A 22,327-nucleotide genomic window follows, 5' to 3' on the forward strand; every position below is an offset into this window, starting at 1 on the left:
TAGCATTAAAAAAGTTGTTGCCAATGTAAGCATGTTAGCAAACTGTATTCTGTGTTTGTATTTCAACCAACTGTATGAAAAAAAAAGGACTAAAAAATGCAAAAAACACATGCCGCCTCATGCTACTGTAGGTAACCAACGTGGTAAACTTTCTGCTAAAGTTTGTTAATAATTTTGAATTATGATACATACTGTCGAGTGTTCAAATTTCTTGTTGTTATCCTGTTATCAGAGCAGCTAAATTCGTCACTGTAAATTTTGTGCACTTTGGCCTAGTTTTTACCGTGAACGTAGTAGCAATAAAACGTTTCTGAGCTAATCATCTGCAACATGAAAGTCCAAAGCAATGGTTCAACATAAATTCTACATATTCCCAAAAGGTAAAACTAACATAGGCTTGTTTATTTGATTGATAGTTTTTTATTGCAAATCAAGAACAATAATCTTCTTATCAGTATCCTCAAAAACAATCGAAGCACCAACAAGAAGGGGTCGTAAAATCCGAAAATGAAAACCTTCAGGCGCATTTATTATATTGATCGGATCCTTCCACCCCTGTGATGTTTTTGATCCACGATTCGAAGAAGGATATCCTGGTGTACATGCTAGGAAGGTTAGGGGACCCACACTGCGGTGGTCCCACCGAAGTGATTCCGACCGCAAACCACTCGCAAGATGAACATCTTTGACACATCAATGGACTTCCCCCGTCACCCTTTTGAAACATGATGTTGAATTTAATAAAAACCAATTGTAATGCACGAATATGGTTATGAATGAATTTGGTGCAATTAAACACACTTGACTAAAACTGTCGCTTGAAAAATCGACAAAAAATCATTAATTGTTCGACTTACATTTTGCAGCATAATGCTAGTGTGCAGTGTCCGTGGCTTGTTGCTAAAATTAATATTTTTATTTACAGAATAGTTCAACTTACAGGACAAGTATCTCGACCTCCCCGAATAGAGCCAGCACACACATGGAGAGCCGCCGAGTAGTTGGAAGTGGGTCGGTCGTAGGCTTGTTTGCAAGCTCCAAAATCAATAATGCGGAGGTCGATCATTTTCAGTTCCGTGGGAAGTGTTGGACCCCGGTGGGCTAAAACGATCAAGCTTGTAATACGTCTTGTGTGATTCTTAAACTAAACAAAGCATGGAGAGTTTTGTTATAGTATTTTATCCAGGATTTTGGAGCCTGCAAAGCGTCACCCTAGAAAGGTATCGTCGTTATCTAAGTTCCCGTTATTTTTTTATTATATTGACACTTGCGTTTACCGCAACTAAATTATCATGATCATCACAAAGTAATGGGTTAATTCTGCGAGCAAGAAAGTGAAGAGTTTGTATTCCACGAAAACATAGCTTTAACATTCTTTCAAGTGCCAAGAATCAATGCTTACTCATTCCCCAGGTTGGGGCGACGCACATGATGTCATTTGGAACTTTTTCGCCCCACGGAAGACAAATCGGTTTCACGAAATCTCCCAACACTACAGGTGTGATCAGCTGGAAACAGGGTTTGGTGGTGACAAATTAATTAGTGCTAAAAATGCATTAAAATCGTCATGCATTATTTGACTCATTTCGCAGTTGATAAAAACGTAACTAGTCTGAGAAAATCTATCCTCTTCTATTGGTGAGATAATCTAAAAGCCAGCAAGTCTAAGAACCAATACGACGGGTAATATTTGCATCCTGGGTATTGTAGTTCATTGATAGTGAAGAATGCCCTCGTGAAATGCGGTAATTTTTTTTCCAAATGCTTCTAGTTGGAAATTAATTTCAGTTGCAATATACCTGGAGTACAGCGATATCGTTACGCGGAAAGATATAGTTTTGATGTAACACTGCTCTGCTGATACGTCGTGTTTGCACTAGAGGGCTGTTGTCGTTGTAAAGGTAAGTTCCGAATATTGCTATTGTCGTCGACGAATTCGCATGTCTGAATAAAAGTCATTTCAAATAAGTTTTATTTGTTGCTTGCACAAACATGTTGCCGTTCCAGTAAGTAAAACGTGAGAAGATGTTTCTGTGTTTGCCCAAAAAACCGTCAGGTTAAAAATGTTAACCAATACAACTTCTCGTGCTAAAACAATAACCTCTAAAAACAGGTTATTGTTTTAGCACTTGTCACTTTATTCAGTTTAAAAAAACGTTGTTATAATTAAATTTCCTACTCTATACAATGTGCAGCGGTGAGAACCCAGCTATTTGATATCAACATTCCATTGCAGAACACGCTTGTAAAACTGCTGATTGAATGTTGTAACTGTACCTGCAAAATAAGCGAAATACAGCCACCCCATCTTGTTAATTTTATCAGTAAATAGCGATCTGTGGTCAGACTACTTTTACAGAAATTGTACAAACCTGTGCTTTTAAGTGATATACACACCCATAGCAGAGTTATATTCACACAAGTAACCATTGTTTGTCATATGATTGAATAGCAAATAATCCAAACCACAACTTACAACCCAAGGGATCACCCTGCCCTGTAGATTACTGACTCCACACGTTCGAACGGTCTTCTCATCACAACAGGTGTGATCATTAACAGAATGGCGACGACGAAAACCAATTTGACAAGTTTCTAAAAAAAAAGATTCAAACAAAGGATATTCGATTGTAGTTGAACCAATTTTCAAACAACACACGAGTTCGGAAATCACAACTGCTAGCAGTTCAAACTAACTTTTCAAAATGTAAGTGTTTGTGCAATGTTTCTGCTTATGTCAGATACGATGATGGTCACAAATCTAAGTATACCAACGTACGCCGGGGGCATTCGCGCTCAAAACAATCATCGTAGGTAACTTTGCAAGTTGAACAATCGCGTTTCGTCCTCGTTCCATTTCCACATGTTCGGGAACATCTTCCCCAGCTTCCCCATGCTGTTAACAAGTAAGTTATTTACCAAGCTAAACTATACCTTCACTACAGATTACTCTATACACCAACGTATCCTAGGAGGGTGATGGATTCCCCTGGGGTAAACGAATTTATTTCTAAAATAAATCTGTTTTCTAAAATAAACCTGTCCCTACCTTTGACAATTCGCAATCTTTAACTATTTTAAAACATCGAACTTATTTTTACCTTGAATAAATGCTATGCAAAATTTTTTACATTTATGCAGTATTAAATGCAGCGTACAAGATTAGTTAAAGAAATTGACGCATACTTTAGCAAAGGTGAGCGAAAGGTTAAGGAGCACTGCTTTGCTCCCTCAAGCAGGCCGACGTTCTTTTATAACTCTCTAAAGATTCTCACCTTTGGTGCAAGTCACGAAACATGACCCAGACATCTGGGAATGCCCCTTGCAAGCTGATGCTCTAATACAAGCACGTGACCTGGTCATCGATCCAACACCGCCGCATAGCCCCATGCAGGTACCCCATGCACTCCAGTCAGTCCATTCACCTAACAACGCAATACGTTGAAGATCAGCAATGACTTTTAAGTGGATCTAAAAACCACAACTACCAACGATAACTTGGAAATCACTTTCCTTTCAGTAACAATGGTAGTCTATACGAAGCGCTTGAAAAATAAATTCCTGAGATTTTATTTCTGTTTATTATTGTTTTTCCAGTTGGTATGCATTGGTAATAATACCTTCGATTCAGTGAACTACTGATACACCGTCATAAACTAACTCTATAGCATCACATATGGTTTTCTATGTTCTTAGCCCTATCTTCTTGTAACAAATATGCGTCGGTTGCGAGAGCAATATAAGGTAACGAGCAGATTAATGTTCACTATGTTCATACAAATATAAGTTTTAAGCTTTGTGTAAAAACGTTATGAACACACATAGGCATGTTCCAAAATACCGTTGATTTAAATGTAAAATTCAGTTTAAACCACATTGTTGTTGTGGATTTCTTCGCGAGCTTCGCGATTCACGACCACCCTCTAGCGACAACGTGAAATTCATTAGAAAATTATTTTAATTAAAACACTTCAACATTTGGGCGCGAAAAAAGTGGAGTTAATAACTTTGAAAAGGAAAGCCAAAGCTAGGATGCTGATAATCATATTCTAAGTAAACGTTTCGAGCTCATACTGGTTAACCCGACGCTTTTCTGCAACCAGTTCAATGAAGTAGTACTGATGATGAACCAAGTATGAGTTCGAAACGTTTACTTAGAATATGATTATCAGCACCCTAGCTTTGGCTTTCCTTTTCTAAACATTTCAACATTGTTCCAAATGGTAACCGCTACAGAGGACATTTACTAAAACACGAAACACGGCAAGTTCCTACTTGGACATATGCCATCGTTGCAAGGTTCCGTCTGGAAATATTCGGATCCGCATCCTGCAACCTTGTTGCAACCTCGGTAGCGCCATCTTGTTCCAGCACCGCAAGTGACACTACACGAAGTCCACGGCTTCCATGCTGACCACGCTGCAGCTGGAACAAAACCAATTCGTCTCTTAAAAAAACCCTCATACCATATAACCATATCACACTAAACTAGATTAATTGTTGAAAAAGGCATTTTCGACAAGACAAATGCTCCGATACCTTATGTAATTTTCTATTAGTTTCAGCATATTGTCTCACCGTCGCCTGCAGGGTCGCACTCGCCGCAACTTCTTCTACAGTTTGTTTTCAAATAATCGTAGTGAGGCGATTTTTTACACCGGTTTCGTGCATAATGACACACATCGGCGCCCGCCAAATCTTTGCACTCACACAAAGGCCCAAAGCAACTGTAAAAGTGTTTAAAATCAAGCAAAATGCAGTAAAGTAACAAATTTTATTGTTTTTAAATAATAGAGAGGAAATAAAATAAACTTACGCGCAATCAATCACTTGGGGGCATTGTTGGCCGTTAAATTCGGTGCAAGCGGTTCCACATGAACGCGCACGCGTCTGAAAACCCGTGCCACAGGTCTGACTGCAATCACTCCAAGATTTCCAGGGGGCACCTTCTAGAAGGACATGTTTATCAGCATTAAAGCACTCTGCAGACTCCATTAAATCAAAGTAGCAACACAAGCTAAATAATTAACAGGACTTTCCTGTCGCCAGCTATTGTCATTACGCAAGTAGCTGGAAATTCCCATAAAATTGCAAGTGTGACATATATAAGTGATAGAGACTTCTTTGGGACGAGTTACTCGTTGGTGGAAATTATAGAGTTATGATATTTCCAGAACCAATTAGTCGCGATATTTCCAAAAGCAATTATCGACACACTTAACGCGAATTTTCAAGAGAATTTTTATGCCGCTGGCAGCATTTTAATCAGAAGTGCTGACACAAAAATTATTGTGTGGAAACCACCAGCAATGGTTAAAGGCTATGCTAAACTAAGTCTTGTGCTAAACTAGGTCAGATTGAGTTTGTCGTGTTATTTCTATGCCTCACATCATGTTATTCATTCTGCTTCAGGTGACTATCCTAAAAAGGTTTTCAGGTAACAGATTTTCAGATAAAAATACATAGTAATTTATTAGTAATTTAGGACACCCAACCTAATCTTAGGAACTGCGCATTTTCCGCCTCTAGTGGTGTGTGGCCGATAACAAAATGACGTCACCACCCGCGCGAGCCTTATCTGTGGCGTAGATCAGGTCAGCATCTTATAATGATGGAGCTACACCAATCGCGTCATTCAAACTGATGATGATATAAGTTTTTGCCGAAACGTTTTTTCAACATGACAATGTTAATAGCAATATGGGCCAGTATTTTTATACTCACAATCCAATCTATTCTAAAACTAAAACATTCTAAAGAAATGAACAGGAGTGAAAGATGTGGCTCTTGTGAGTTAAAAAAAGGAACACAAAATGACGCATGAAAGCAAAACAGTAGCCGTCTCTGGCTAAGCTGTCTCCTGAATGGCTTACGTGATAACACTGTGTGTAATTGTCCTAGCATTCAACAGGGTTGGCAGAACATAGCATTTTCGGCCAAACCTTAGGGGCAATCGCCGACAAAGCAACCATCGTCCACCACAGTCCCTTTAGAGTATACATTCATTTTTGCTCCTTGGTCACATGTTAGCACTGCCGTCAAGTGGCCGAACCGGACAAAGAGCAAACCGATACGACGATGCCAAACATTGAAAAGTGTGCCCGCACAATGCAAAAGTAATGCTGTTTACAACAAGCTTTATAGTGTGAAAAAAACATCCACAGTTACTTAAAATTTAAGTTTTCGAATTTAAACAGACGGAATGCGAAAAATCAAGTGCAGCAAATGACTTAGCATATTGAATTTACCAAAGCCGTGTAATTTTGGTTATGGTCGTAAGCTTTCTTGGCAAATAATATCAACATACCTTGTCCGTTCACGTAAGCGCACCGAATGCAAAATGTCAAAATTCCTATCACCAAACTTGAACTAAACGACGCCATGAATAAGTTTGCTGACTTCTGTAGCAGCTGAAGGCAAACCAATGCGTCGACTTTATATAAAGCTCTCAGTAAACCTTGTTTGATGAAGTGTATTGCGTTTTTTTACCAAACGCCGCTGGCATTATACTTGGTATCATTTGATACACCGCCGAACATTGAGAAAAACGCTGAATGCTCGTGATGGCTCAGCACAATCAACAGTGAGTGAATTTAGCCAAAAAACAGGGACATACACATCTTTGCCTATGTTGAAACGCAAGGCAAGTGAAAATACGTAGGTAACGTAAAAGTGGTTCAGGTCAACCAACATTCGTGTTGCGTTAATTGTTGTTAATTTTCTGTTCAAACAATGGAACCAACTTATTTTAATTATAGTTACGGTTACATAAACCTTAGTCCCTGTGGTTGTGTATTACCTAAAGCTTTTCGGGTTATTATTCGTTTGCAGTATATATTTTGCAAAGATGTTGCAGTGACAAGAATGCCTGCCAGGCACAGTCCTTGCAAGGAGACAATAAAAACGTGGGAATAGACGGAACCTGGATATTTGTGATCGTAATCACTAATTTCTTGAAGTGAATCAGCAGTTGACTCGCTGAAGCAATCGCAAATATACAGGGACATGATGCCCATGTTAAATTTTCTCATGCAATGCAGAATACAACTTTCTGTTGCATGCTGCAATAATATCCATTCGATAACATGCATTGTTCTTCACTGTCCTGACTAAGATGCAGTCAGGAAAATTTGAATGATAAGCGCTTTAGTCTGCAGCAAGTCACTCAACCCAAGTTTGACGACAGAAAAGTGTGCTTTATATTTTGGAGGCAAATAACACCCAAAAAAATGAGTCAAAGGAAAAAAAATACAAGCACCAAACAAAAGAGCCAGAACAATGCGAACGCGGCTGAAGTACAATCGTAGAAATCAAACATTTGGGAAATATAATGCGAGTTGAAACTTCATCAAAACAATGAACTGTTTATAATTAATCACACAGCATATTTGCGGCAGGATATAACGCGTTTTTGGTCTACGATATTAAATCTAGCAGCGCTAGAAAGAAGAAAGGCTTCTATATAGAATTGTTTCACAAAAAATTTTAGCGTCGTAAAGCAATGGTTGCATATACCTTTTCCCGAACGTTAGTTGATTCACATACACCAACTATCGTGTTTAAACTCTGGGAATTACGAAAGATGAAGGGAAATGATCTATTGCAGACGAGGCCGCTTGCTCGGCGTTTCCATTCGTAAGGTTTCCAGCATGGTTTTAACTTGGGGAAGATACAGACTTTCGGGTTCGGGTTGTGGATCTTTCATAAGAAAATCAGCTGCAATAATAATAAAAATCTTCGATACTTTGGTTTCACTTTCATTTTAAACCAAAACCCTGACGCGAATCTCAATATTAAAATTTTTACATATTTGTGTGTCACTTATTTATTTCAAATTTACGTTATGAAATATGTTGTTTTCCATCTGTTGCAAAAATCAAACTGTCAATTAAAACGTTTTGAACGATATTAGGAGAATCAAGTTTTCCCAACTGGTGGTCGCAACCTCATATGAATGGCTTGCCGAAATTTTGGTGTCTCGTGCCAAATGTCAAACAAATTACAACGCGCCTCCAGAGAGATGTTCACTCGTTTCATTACAATTAACAGGTGCAACATCTAACTATTCCTCTTAAACTAACATAAGGTGTTGCGGGAAATTTGGGTGGATTCTACTCAGTCTAATACAGTCGTTTTTTTAACTTTTCCCTCTCATTTTCCACTTCGAGTTTAAACGGAAATTCCTACTTTAAAATTGGACTTGGAATTTAGGTATTGTTGAAGTTTTAAGAATTGAAAAATTTTGACTGGAACATAAACTCAGAATGTAATTATTTACCGCATTGCGTGACCAAATGCAAATAAGTGTATGACACGCAGTGAATACAGAACAACATTTATCTTGCAACTACTTTTGTGTATTTCAGTGTCGACTAATCACCCACCTACAACTGTACAAAGCCCCACCAGTTAAGAACCACTAATCTATTAACATGGCCAAACCAAACCTTTAAAAAATCCACCTACCGATGTACTCGGGTATGCAGCAATGCACGTTAGCCTGAACCAAACTTTCAATCTCCGAGTTGGGAAGTTGCTTCGCGCGATTCGGATCGAGTATAGCATGTGTGACGTCACCAATATCTCCGTGGTAGGGGAGTGCACGGGAAAGTACCGAACCACCCCCGCTTTGTAGAAGACGGACGAAACCTGGGGTGTGGCGATCACTCACGTGCATTACCACCTGGTGGAGACAGAGAGTGGAGTAAGTGTGATTTTTGTGTGAAAAAACAGGGAAAATTGTAAACAGAAATCAATAGAAAATAAGGTTTAATAATTTGAATAAGCTGTTCAAAACTAACTAAATGATCTTGATGACTTTTAGCGTCCAATTATTCAAAAACCCTTTGTTTTTTAAGTAAATCGTGCAGAAAAAGTATTAATGCTACCTTCCATTGTGCAAACGCTCCTTCAATTTCTCCGTCGCGAATTCGCTTCTCGTTCAAGCGCGCCCTCCAGCGGTGGGCGGAAGAAACGAGGAGGGCTTCAGTGTCGGTTATGGGACTCCACCGCGACGCCGGGTTGCCGAACTCATGAGGTTCCTCCTGTTGTTGTTAAAACATCACGTGAGTAAACAAAATTACGCCTTTATTGTGTTTACGTGACCCAGCGCAGTCTAAATGCGTCAATAACAACAAGTTAAGATAATTTTTGAGTTATCTCCTGACAATAATAGCACCTTCAATGCTAACAACTAAAGAAACTCTTACTTCTAATTTATCCTAACAATATTATTAGTAGTTACAAAGAATAATGAAGTCTTGAGCACCGCTGTCTTACGCCGCTTAGACTTAGAGGATTAGATGGTGAAATAGAGAATACTGAAATACCTTCACAAACGAATCAGCTTCCCTGCATGCTTCCATGTAACTTGTACTGAGAATCCACTTGCCGGAACTGAGTGAAGCGAGGAACTTCTCATTGCGAACTGGTCTCTTAACGATAAGATGAGTGCACGAAGAGTCGAAGTAGTCGCGGTCCAGGTAAATCCCCCCTGTAATATCACCGATACAATAAATTCTCGTGAAAAAATCGATACGGTCGTTAAAAAAGGTTCAATATAACACGCTTTATGTAGCGTCCGGCACCTCTGGCAGGAAATACTTGATGAAAAGTCATTGGTATATGTTTTGACACTGATAACGACAAAAGCTATTTACTGGAAACGTTTGTCATTAAACATCGTTGCACAACCTATACATCCACTTTATCAGCGAACGTATTTCAGTAATGAATTGCTTCTTTAAAACAATGACAACATGCTGACAAAAAATCCACATACAGCTTCGAAAAATTATCAATGTTTTTTACAGAATGCAATTTACTGTGAAGATGTCATGGAATTACCCAGTCTCTCTATGAGTGCGGCGTAATCGGATTTCTGCTCAGGTGTAACGGATGAAATGAGGAAAGCTGGTGTCCTTCCTTCCCTCAGTATTTGAGACAAAGTGTTTTGGTCGACTGCGGTTGTTGAAGTTTGCTGCACAAACAAGTTGCACAAGTTGACAAATACGCTGTTTGACAAATTGTTATTTATGTTGAAAACTTTCATCATAAATGTGAAATTGGAATGGTGATATAGTAATTAGTTGGTTTATTTCTACGTGTATCGGGACATAGGAGACAGATGTTCCAATGATATATATACGGGTAATTTACAAATAAGACCGCATTCATTTAAAACCAAGATGCTAACATTCATTAATTCCAACGTCACTTGCTCACCGTAAATAATTGCACTTATGTAAAATCACAAAGAAACATTTGATATTATTATATACTAACCAACGATTTTTGAGCTAGAGGAATCGATTCGTCAACACTTTTAGTCAGTTGTTCGGTACTGGTTGCGTTTGGGGTTAAACGTGAACTTGATGCATTGGACGGGGCCTTGAAAAGGAAATCAGAGAACATTTTTACATCACGAAAAACGTTACTGACAAAAAAGCCCAGATCATTGAAATCTTAACACTGTTAAAAACGTTAAAAAATCTTAAAAAAAAATATTATGACTACTGTCAACGTTACAGATAAACCAAATCCAGATAAGTTTCAGTTCCTAATCGGGTAACATGTTAATTTGTCAACATTCTTTACCCACCCTGGTTGGTGTTTCAACAGTTGAAGCTTGTTTCTTCAACCTTTCCATTTCCTCCCTTCGTATCGGGTCGTCCCACACCACCTGGACAAGGTAATGTTAAACCATTGAGATTTTAAGATCGGAAATGTTCGGGCAAAAATTCAATGAAATCCTTTCAACTTTTTGACCGACGTCAGTAGTTGAGTTATGTCCCGTCGCTAGTCAAATTATTGGCTTGATAAATATGATTCATAGATAAAGTTTCTAAATCACCATCAAGTGGTCAAAAAGACGCGCTACATGAGGCAATACTAATACAATCTTGTACGTCACATAAAGGGATCGACACTAAAGTATTCATGTAAAAGCAACAGACCCAATAATGCTTTTTACACAGAGCTGCAAACAGGAGGGCCACTATTTCGACCTAATAGGTCTCATCTGTGCAGCTAAGATCTTGTCGACTATTTAGCTGACAAGATCGTTGTACACCATAACTGCACTGATGACACCTATCAGGTCAAAAAAGTGGTCCTGTTTGCATTTATGTTGGGCGCATAAGTAGGAGTACAGGGGAAGATACCAATGATTTGTGCATAAAATTTTGCACTGAACAGAAACCAAAATTACCTGAACATCTTGTGATGACTCAGGTTTATCATTTTCCGCTGAATGAGGAGAATGTTTCAACGCAATCGGATTTACAGGAGTGGCCGCTGTACGGCGCTGTGGAGCAGTAGCAGGTGATGACAAATTGCCGGCTCGGCTGCCTGTGATCAAGAAATTGTCATTACATAAAGAGTGGTTAACACGCGAATCGTTCAGAAGCAAAATACGGAGCTAAATAAATCTTTGGCCTGATTGCATATTATAACCGTTCGAATTTTTACAGAACAATCGCCAGGTTACCGAATTCTCAGTGCAACATACACAGTTTTTCACGTATTTCTAAATGTAAAAAGTGGTTTAGAAAATACTGACGTGGAGTGCCTCAAACCGACATAATGTCAACTCAACAAGCTAGTCGTTTTGAAGCACTACAAGACCACCGGCCTTAGCTTTCATAATTACCGCACACCGGAAATCGGGGCCATGTTATGGGAGTTGTAAACATGTTGCTAATTTTGGGTAAAACAAAAAGGCTGACGCAACTCTGTACGCAATACAAGGAAAAAACGTTGACGTGTGATAAGTTATGTCCAATAGTATGTTTTATTTGGCCGTACCGGGATTCGAACCCATGATATTCTGGGCAAGAATATTTTGATAGGGTTTTTTTCTCGGTTATATGGGACGGAGCCTTGGGCGATCAGCTATTTACTCCCCCCTGTCTGTAGTTTTTTTACTTCTTTGGCCACACCGGGATTTGAACCCAGGATATCCTGGCCACGAATCCCGGTCAGGTACTTACAGCTAAGACGTTGGGCAGTCTGCTCTTTAGCGACCCCTGTGGTAGATGACATGATATTTTCTAGCGTTTTCCTCAGGTTGTCTCTCGCTTCCTGTGAATCTTCAACTCGTTGTTGCGGCTCAAACTGTTAAAGGGGAACCGATTATACGTGTGAAAAATATGCGGCGGGTTTTCCTTTAAAATATCAAACCATGGCTGAAGGAAGATTCGCAAGTTCGAGGTCGGTTGATGACGTTGTGAGCGAAGGGGGCTGCATTGTCGTATTGTTTGAAATTCTACAACAAGAAAGATATTTGGGCGTGAGGAGTGGTGCTGATATATGAAACAGTCAATGAAGTTTGAGCGTTTAGCAGTTTGTGCTTACGAATGTACAAACCAATTATTGGTCATAAAAGAAAAATTTCGGTAAATTTTAAATCCAAAAAAATTCGGTCAGTAAGCACAGTCTTACAACATAATCAAAATAAAATACTCATTAACCACTTTAATCTACGCCAATGAATTCTGCCAGGAGCCTTTGGTTTTTAATTGATCCAGTTTTGTATTATTTAATCAAAGAATTATATTATATTAAAAAAACAAAATTAAAAATGCGTTAACATTCGCTCCCATGGGCTCAAACGTAACACGATGGTTTTGTAGTAATGATGGTTTTGTAGTTTTCCGTGGCATTTTTTAGTTTTATAAACCTGACATACTTGCTTATATCCAGGGTCGATTTATTCTGGGTTCGCACCGACTTCTTACGAGATTTCACTGGACTTGTCCTTTGCACCATCTGAAACGTAAGATACCGATAAGTTTTTACATTATCAAGACAATTTTTTGGAAGTTTTATTTTCGAATCAAACCTGTATGGATTTATTGGGGTCGTATACGTGGGGGAAACTCCCCTCGTCGACCCGCGTCATAGTCTCGGCGCAGACGGTGACCCAGTGTGGCGACACGATTAGTTTCCCATCGTTTCTCGCGCTTCGAAATTCACGGTTTGTGTCGTTTAGTTTTCCCTGAAATGCAAACGCGCAGGTTTGCTTGATAAACAAGGATATCAACATGTACAACAGTAGTAGGTAGGAATCGACATCTGGTGATGTCCAAACTAGTCGCCGAAACGTTTAAGTAGAAGCACGTCGTTGTTCTATTGCGCGTTCCTGTTGAACTTATAGGTATAGGTAATTGCTACGAAAAACAGATGCTATGTTTCTACTTTTGCTTAATTTTGCTTTCAAATTGTCGTTTTACGCTTATTGTTGTTTTAAGTATCGCAAAATCATAGGGTTTGTTTAAGAATATTAAATTAAACGATCACTTTTGTGTACTGTAAATACGCAAATAATACTTCTTTTACCTGGAAAACGAAGTGGGTGCAAGCTTCGTCGTAACTCCATCTAAACTCACCCCCAAGCTCACGCACGGTGGCGCTAAGTTCCATGCGCTGTTTGGAAAGTTTCTGAAAACATAAGACGTGTGTGAAACTTGCCGCAAAAACACACGATAGCGTGGATTTAAATCGCATTGGTTTAAAGAAAACAAATCCATTAGAACCAGCATCTGCCACCCAACATTCCTTTTCACATACTAAGTGCATTTAACTCCAAAATAACCCCTTCAATTGGTAATATTGCTAAATGAACAGGATTCGGTACCTTACAGACATACAGAACAACCCCGTGTAAAGGTTTAAGGTTGGTGATGTCCTGGGTTGGGTTTTGAGTTGGTATTGTTGTTTTGTTCACAGTCTCGTCGACAACCCCAGCTGAAAATGAGCATTTTGGTTTTAAGTAGGTTTTATATGACTTTATGTGAATATTTTCTGTAGGAAAAAAACTACTATATTGTTGAGATGGAGAAGTATTTTTCCAAATTTAATTTGTCCACTTTCAACTTTATGTAAAAACCCTTTGCTCACAACGCTATGAAAATAAAGTTGTTACTGATAAAAGATTTTTTTACATAAAAAATAGTCGCAAATAATTGGATTCACTTGAAAGATTCGGCCAATTGAAAACTACCATCTCTCCACTTACCATTTTGTTTGGATTCTTCAACCATTGTATTCTCTTTTTCCAACCCTCCATTAAATGACGTTTCATCCCCGGCAACTTGTTGTAGTTCGTGGTTGAGGTTGGCGATGATCGGGTGACCAATATCTGGGGCATCCCGGAGGTTCTCGGCCAAAAACCTTTCCACAAACTCGCTCATGGGCTAGTAAAAATACAAATGTGTACACAACGATTGTTTTTTTTATATAAGGATACTAGAAGGCGGCAATGACAACATGGTTTTATCAGCAGTCTAGATAATATTGGTAGCATTGGTCAAGCGCCCGACCCATATATATCAAGAAGAAAACCTGATCGGGACTCGTGCCCAGGATATCCCGGGTTCAAATCCCGGTGCGGTCAAAAAAAAATAATAATATTGTTTGCTAGTAAAAACTTTTCTTAAATTTGTAACAATTCCTCTTTAAACTCTTTTAAAATCAATTTTTCTTCAAGTTAAAATAAAATTTAGGCAAAAGATGAAAACCAAACTCACAGTGCCCGGGTTACTTTTCATGGCTTCCCTCATCTCGTTCTGTGTTCGAACCGGTGTTTTCAACATCGCAAAAACTTCGTCAAGATCAAAGGAAATGTTTGATTCGCAACCTTTACCCATCCATTTACTCGGGGTCTCCATGTTTAACCGAAGAAACTGGAGTAGGAAAAACACACACTGTTTGTAATATGCCCTCGGTGATCACTCCACAATGACAGACAAGTGTCTTGTTTTATTTTACAAAAGATCCAAAAGTCGAAGCCACAACAAAACAACAAGGGATCTTGCGTTGAGTCAGAATTGAATGGTTAATCATGAGTTAGTTTTTGACAGTTCAACGAGAGAAGTGTTTTGACATGAAAAGTTTGATATTTTATTTTGAAACACCACAACATCCAGTACTAAAATATAACTATGCTCATGTTACCCTCTCTCTCAGGGGAGTTTCCACTTTTTGAATTTTGGCCTTTTTCGCCTCCGCTTTAGCTTGCAACCTTTTACGTATCCGCTCGACGGCCGGGTTGGGTGGACGTGGCATGGGCGGAAACTCAGGATCACACAAACGTTCCGTTGTAGCCACACCACCTTTGCCAGTTTCTTATTAAAAACACCAAAACATCTATGAGCCCAATATTGCTTTATTTCTTTTACATACAAAAACTCCGCAATCTTCGCTTTGGTTTATAACTCAATTAACGCAATGACGTAATACCTTCAGGCTCCGTCTCCTTGTCGGGGTTCACATCATTACTTGTGACGTCAATGTGCGTTGTATCGTCGGCAGGTGGCAGTCGTGGTTTCTCAACGTTAAAATCACTCTCCGATACTTTCCTGCCCCTCCTTGCGCATTCGTACACCCATCTGTACGGAAAGATATTTACTTTGGGCAAAATGCCCTATGTCCACTATGTCTGCTATAGAAAAAATATTTGCTTCACAGGCAAATGTCGCTGTAAGTTAAAACGTGAAACCACAAAAATGATTTGTCGACTCAAGAGCTCATCAAGGGTATATGGTTCGCATTTACTCAAAAGCATTAATTTTCATCTTACGCACACCTGAGTTATGTGAGCAAAAATCATCTAAAACAAAAGTTTTTAATCAAAACTAATTGACTCACTCGGCTGTGATGCAGGGGATTCCCCACTTTTTGCAGCCTTTGTATTTGTCGCCCTCTGGTGACACAACCACCAAGTGAGTGGTTTTACGTAAGCTGCTGTTTGGAAGGTCTGTCCTCGCCACGTTGTCTTGGTACACCCCACCTTAATTCAAATGAAAACTAATTGAGTGAAATAGAGATGGTACCACTTGTTTAACGACGGTTCCACAATATGCTGCTATTGCAGACACTGTCAACATGTTCTGTACCCAATTAGTTGCAGAATAAATCACGGCACTTGCACCTAACTTGGTAGATCATTATTTCGTCTAATGCTTCCATAAAGTTAACTACTTACATACCATTATACATGTTTATGTTTAAAAAAGGGAGTTTCTCTTTTAAGTTTAAGCTTTTATCTTTTTTAACTTCAACTACACAAAATTCAGCAATTTGTGAGGTAAAAATAATCTTACCCAGTTCGGAAATCAGCCCGACGAGATGACTCCTCTCAGGCTCCTGGTATTTACTTAAGCCCATCACGCAATTATCAAGGGGTTGAACCCCATCAGGAACCAGGAAGGGGGTACACATGGGGTGGGAGTCGGGGTCCACCAACACTTCTTCAGTCATACACAAATCCTGTTCAAGGTTAAAGAGAAAAGGGTGGATGCCTTTTGTGAAGTTGTGATGACCGAAGGGGGGAGCCACATGTAGTCATATTAAAGGATTTATTGCGAAAAAATGAAATAGTTTTTTAAATAATTGTTCACAAGCAATTTCTGTACAACTATGACACGTATAGTTTGGTGCTTTTTAACGTATTCCCAATCCTATAAAAAGTTTAACAGCGATCAAAGCAGCCCTATAGATGTTTATATTTTTGAAAAATATATATTCTTAACCACTTCTTATTAAGAGTCACAACTTACTATCCAGAAATCGGTGACGATATGTTGAACTGTTTTCTCTACTGGAAATCCAGTTATTGGAACAACCGCATAATCAGCGATACGCTTGCTGTAAGATGGGAGAATTCGCCCCTCCATAGACTGTCGGACAAAACAACGCGAAACTTTTACTCAGTAACATTTACAATGCCTACAATTGAAGTGCGGGGTTTTACACACAAAAAAAATAAACTAGAGAGCATGAAAAATAAGTTTAAACTTTTGATTTTGAACCCAAAAGGAGTGAAATTAAACAAGAGAAAAAATACTCACCTCTATAGCTTCCACGCACTTCTCAGATTCCTCTTCGTCAAACCCGACCACGTGGAAGGTCTTGCCCTTGAACATCATGGCTTCACCTTGAGTTTCCCCGGCATCCTTCTGTTGACCCTCGACAGTCGGTAAATCTTCTCCCGGTCCAAAGTTTCTCAACAATGTGCTGTCCCCTGCGTCGTCCTTTACACCGCCAAGGTCATCGTTAGCTCCCATGTACTGGGAAAGCACGTCATGCATGTTGCTGACGTCAGCTGTGACGTCATGTGATGTGGACATGGGCGGAGGAAGCGGGGTGTTTCTGAACAAACAAACAAAATGTCATGACAGATGCAAGCTGCACAAAAATTAAAGGGACCTGTTTTAAAAACGCGATAACTTTTTGTCATCAAATTTATTACATATTCAAAACGCTTTGCTTGCAAAACATAATTAAAATTTACGAAAAAAGACAAAATTCAGGTTAGGCAACAATTGCGCTTTGCACAGTAAAACGCATAAACTTTAAAAAAATGGTTGAAAACCGTCGCCAACCTGAATCTGCGCATAGTTGTGTCGTCATCTAGCGACGGCATTTCCGAAACATTTCGGCCAAGATCGGAAGGTTTCGGCACAACGTCATCGGCCCAGTGTTCCGCTTCGTCCAACATTTCAACTTGCAACATGCACTGGAGAACCCAGCGGTACGAGACAACCCACAAGTCGCGATCTGTAAAAGACATCATACACGTAAGTATTTTAATAGTGAATTACAACAATTATGTCTTCAATAAAATATTTCACCAACTGGGTGAAGCAAAATACAACTGAAATCTTTCACTCGAAAATAGCATCCCGTATATTAAAACAAACAACGAAAAACCATCTTTTTAAAATATTTAAACAAAAACGCAGCTTCAAGCACTTAGTGAAGAATTAAAAGCATTTTTGTGGTTAAATATGAAAACCATTTGTATTTACTTGCATTTTGGTGGTGTTAAAAGGAGTGAATCGTACAAACAAACCTTGTGACTTTAGTTCCGTCTGCAGTGTGGACACTAGGTGGTCCGGAACCAACGGGGCGGAACCGACAATCACGTGCGTCACGCTTGGCGTAATTTGGTTCAATCTGGTCACAACAAAAACACAGCCAACTTTTTCAAATACAAACATGTTTCAATATCACACACCTGGTGGCGCCGCTGAGGCTAAGAATTTTTCGTATTTTTTCCTCCTCTTTCGCAGTGAAACCAGTGAGGTAAACACACAATCCATCCAACACTTGTTCAAAGTTGTGAGACATCGGGAAAGTCCAGAGGTCTTGTAAGCTCAACGCTTGGTTGGATCTGAGAGGTTACTTTAGGTCAGTTTAATTGTATATTTTAAATTTTGTTTTGAGTTTACGTCATTGATAGTTTGTGTTGGCATGTTTTTTTACGTTACTTAGTTTTGAGGGGATATCAAATGTTTCATTGAAGTACTGTAAATCCTTTTTAATTACACAGTTAACCAAAATTTGAAATTTTGAAACTAATATTTTAAACGCCCAAAACAAACGGAAGTTAACCCTTACTTTGTTGGAGGGTTGATAGTGGAAAGTTGGGATATGTCAGCAATTGTTGTACTCGCTGTTTCGTTAACTGCCAACATGCTGATACTACTCATGTCCTCTGTGGAAACACGAATATCAAAACATTGCATAACTGCGTCAACATTGACAAATACGTTATGCGTCAATAGGTGTCTCGGTATTGCATATATGATGTACGACACAAGGCAATAAGTAATTCCTAGATAAAGGCGTCTTACAAGATTGAAGACACTTTACATTCCAACAAATACTTTTTCCAGTGCAAAACTTTGTTCATTAAGCTTTCTGAGCAAACACGGTAGACACCATGGCTTGCTCTGACGCAAAAACACAACAACATGCTCAATGCTTGCATCCAGTATCCACAAAAAGTTTGCAATATTAAGGTAAATAGAATCTTACGAATGCTGGGAACCCTGGAACGACTCGATTCTGGAGTGGATGAAGCTGGTCTGCTGGGATTTACAGCTGGCTTTGCTGCAAAAAAACACAACATTTTCTGTTTCGAAAATACTTTGTGACATGTCTGTATAAATAGCAAATGTTTTTTTTTTGTTTGCAACACAACAACAACCAATATAAGTGATTTAAAACCAAATAATCATTTACATGTTGCATCATAGACACATTATACATATGAAATACAGATGTTAGTCTCCGCAGTTTACCTGGTGCCTCAACAACGTATTTAGTGTGGTTTTGACAGGATCCCTTCTCAATACTGTTGTTCACCCACTTGACACTGACAGCTTTAACACCAAACTTGCTCGCCATCGCAAACTTCTGACCTAAATGTAAACAAGTCAACAGGGATACATTATGTCTCTGCTTAGATTTGAACAAAAATGCTAACTGTTGTAGATTTTCCATTTAGGCTTTTCCATAAGTAGATATGATTAAAAACCAAAGATTGGTTCCTTCACAAACACTCGCATTTAAAATTAAAAATTAACACAACCTATCTCGGACCTGAGAACAAATGCACCCACCTTCAGGTTTATGAACAATAAGATGAGTGGTGACATCTTGTTGCATTGCCCCACTGTATTTTCCTCCAAACTTTGTGATTAACTTCTGGATGCTGTTGCGCTCATTTGTGCCAAAACCTGTCACTGAGACGTGACAGCCAAGAAATATGGGGCATTTAAATTCTTCCCACTTTCCATCTTTTGCTGAGATGTATCTTCAAATGAAAAGGTTTTAAAATGTCACACTTCAAATTTACGCATACTAGTATTTGTTTAAACCCACTTTCGATGATAAAGCATAAGGCAGTGTCCATAAAACATCAAATTTATACACCAATGGTGATACAACTTATTTAAAAGATGACAATAATGAGATGCTACTAGGTTACATTTTTATGACACCCAAGTATAAAATGAGTTGTAATTTTAACTTGTTGTTCACCTTAGTTTCCGTATTTTAAATCTTTTTATAGGTGTGAGTAAATTGGAAGGCAATGTTAACATCAGAAAACATACCTGGATTGTCCATGCTTCCATAGGTGTTCAATCCATTCTGATGTCATGACCGGTATTTTGAAGAGAGCAGCACTAAAATACTTCACAGAACCGACTTCCTTCACCACCAAGTGGGTGACATCTTGACTAAGAACGCAGGTTACCTGTCCACCCATGCGTTCCACTTTGTTCATCAGTTCCGTCTGAACAAACAGCATATAAACGTTTATGGAGCAATAACCACATAATTTACTTTGATATTTTGTGTATTTTTGTGTGCAAGAATATTTTTTTTTGTCAATAAACAAGTCTTTATTGGGTGATATTTTGGGAATAGACAAAAGAAACAAATATTTCATTTGAAAGGACTTAAATATCACATTCAAGGTTAGTTTCTTGGATATATTCACATTAAAACAACTTATTTTTTAATAAATTTAGTAAGCTTTTATTACCCTTTGATCTGATTTAAAGTTTGAGAAACTAATGAGAGTTCCCATCATTGTGAGATTGTAAACTGGATATTTCATGTTGCTTTTCAGCTGCTTGTTGTACTTCAGGATTGTCATGGCACATTGAGGCCCAATCACTGTGAAGCCAAGTTTAACAAGATGTTCAACTTCCTTTCCTGAATTCAAAAACTTTTGTTCAATTGGCAATAAAAGTAATTTGAGGTCATTTACTCATAAAAGAAACAAACCATACCCACAAATTATGTGACTATATTCTTGAAAAATGAACATAAATAATTTACCTGTGCTCAACCAGAAACATACACCAATTTTTTAACTAGGTATATTTTTGTAGAATTGTGTCAAAGCTTGTAGCCTTAATTAGGATAATTCAAATATTTACCTTCCGTGGGGTCAACAACATATATAACATCTTCTTCCAATCTATTCACAGAAAATGCCTGTTGAGAGTCTATCCACAAACATCTTAGCTTTTCCTCAGTCAACATCTGCACAACGAAAATACCCAAATAAAATAAAACAAGAATACATTTCATATAAACTATCCATAATTTTGCAGATATACAAATACAATGTGATAGTTTGCTTCTCAGCGGACTGCTAAAATACCTCCCTGTTTCTTAATACATGGTGCGCATAAATTCAGTTCTCCAATAGATTTTAAACATACAAAAAATAACCTGAACTTTATGGTGAATCAAAAAATTTAAGGGGAAGCATTTTGCAATTGCTATGAATTTAAATAAACCATTTTTTGTTTACCTTGTGAACAGCTTCCACATTTTCTTTCCCTTCTTCTGTCAAGCCCAATAACCTAACTTCATTGTTTGAAGTCATGCCACACTTAGTCTAGTATTTTTTTGGTTCTTCTGATAAATTTACTCTACAAGTGTACATCTAAACTTAGAACACAACTTTCACAAACTTTGTTGTCAATTTGTGAAAAAACTCCCGCCATGGTGAAAAACACTTTAAATGGATGATTGAAAACTTTCATCTCATACCAGCTAGGTATAACTCTGGCAAATTTGCATGTTTTAACTCTAGTAAAAAAACACCTTCTATTTAATAATGGAAGCTATAAGAGTAATTTATAATTTTTGTGATAAATCTGCATTTGTGTTTTTCATGTTACAAAATTTTAAAGTAGGAAGTTTAGATTGAATGATGTGTGTTAAAAATAAGAAAACATAAACATTTGCAGAAAACTAAATTCACTTTTCAAAGTTAAATAGTGTGTAAAACCCGTCGAGATGTGGATAATTTATGATCCAGCAATAAACCGAAACTTAGCATTGTTCATTTACAAACGAAGCGAAAGAAAAAGGGAGAGTCAGATCGATCGGTCATGCGTTCGTTTGTGTGGGAGAAGTTCCTGGCTAACTGCGGACAGTCACCACAGACAAGAGGCCAGTAATTGCAGACTGCTTGTACTTTCGTGCACAGAATCGTCGGCGGCTGTAGGCTTGTAATGAACTATCTTACAATCTATTCAAAAGGTGAGCAAACGTCTAAAATGCAATTTTAGAATTTGTCACTGAAAGCAATAGTTTGTTCTGACGGTTCTGTGCACGTTCTGACGGTTCAAGCAAACGTTCTGACGGTTCAAGCAATAGTTTGTTCTTCAAAAAAGTACCTTCTTCGCCAAGTGGCGCAAGTAAATGGTTTACTGTTGGTTGCATTTCATCGACGATCGCATAGTTCATCAATCACCAATACTTCGCATATCGATGAGCTTATAGTCGATTTATGACGTAATCGCAACAACACAACATTGGCAAAGAGGCAGTTCCGTGGAGTAGAACTGCCCCTTCAATGTCAAGCCACATAGCTGTTTTAAGGGCCGGCGTCATGCAGATAGAGTAGGAAATGAGTCAGAACCTACGCACCATCATCACAAGAGCTCCGCGACGTTATCACACAACGGACCAGAGCACAATAGTGTGTATACTTTTCGAAGCCCAGTCAAGA

At 38.5% G+C, this 22,327-nt stretch overlaps 2 protein-coding genes across 2 annotated transcripts; both read right to left on the bottom strand.

Moving 5' to 3' along the window:
- Positions 1 to 421: 421 nt before the first annotated feature.
- On the bottom strand, positions 422 to 6,444 carry LOC145899478 (uncharacterized). The gene is made up of 12 exons (XM_082988273.1): positions 6,308 to 6,444; positions 4,817 to 4,949; positions 4,579 to 4,727; positions 4,276 to 4,425; positions 3,276 to 3,425; positions 2,780 to 2,896; positions 2,477 to 2,595; positions 2,180 to 2,277; positions 1,800 to 1,944; positions 1,403 to 1,508; positions 941 to 1,101; positions 422 to 715 (listed from the first exon to the last, which is right to left on the bottom strand). Exons 1-12 carry the CDS (start codon positions 6,381 to 6,383, stop codon positions 518 to 520), a joined length of 1,602 nt encoding a protein of 533 aa, XP_082844399.1. The 5' UTR covers positions 6,384 to 6,444; the 3' UTR covers positions 422 to 517.
- Positions 6,445 to 7,196: 752 nt separating this feature from the next.
- Positions 7,197 to 21,279, bottom strand: LOC145897799 (DNA topoisomerase 2-binding protein 1-like). The gene is made up of 33 exons (XM_082986244.1): positions 21,119 to 21,279; positions 20,739 to 20,844; positions 20,339 to 20,511; positions 19,905 to 20,086; positions 19,410 to 19,603; positions 19,089 to 19,208; positions 18,823 to 18,897; positions 18,403 to 18,499; positions 18,020 to 18,175; positions 17,855 to 17,958; positions 17,385 to 17,559; positions 16,851 to 17,151; positions 16,560 to 16,679; positions 16,104 to 16,269; positions 15,649 to 15,790; positions 15,241 to 15,389; positions 14,956 to 15,125; positions 14,529 to 14,684; positions 14,018 to 14,195; positions 13,637 to 13,746; positions 13,339 to 13,440; positions 12,842 to 12,997; positions 12,689 to 12,768; positions 12,181 to 12,265; positions 11,991 to 12,114; positions 11,210 to 11,349; positions 10,601 to 10,681; positions 10,285 to 10,389; positions 9,847 to 9,979; positions 9,330 to 9,493; positions 8,889 to 9,044; positions 8,467 to 8,683; positions 7,197 to 7,716 (listed from the first exon to the last, which is right to left on the bottom strand). Exons 1-33 carry the CDS (start codon positions 21,191 to 21,193, stop codon positions 7,598 to 7,600), a joined length of 4,611 nt encoding a protein of 1,536 aa, XP_082842370.1. The 5' UTR covers positions 21,194 to 21,279; the 3' UTR covers positions 7,197 to 7,597.
- Positions 21,280 to 22,327: the final 1,048 nt, after the last annotated feature.

This window comes from Ascidia mentula, chromosome 4 (assembly GCF_947561715.1).
Source record: "Ascidia mentula chromosome 4, kaAscMent1.1, whole genome shotgun sequence".
NCBI lineage: Eukaryota > Metazoa > Chordata > Ascidiacea > Phlebobranchia > Ascidiidae > Ascidia > Ascidia mentula.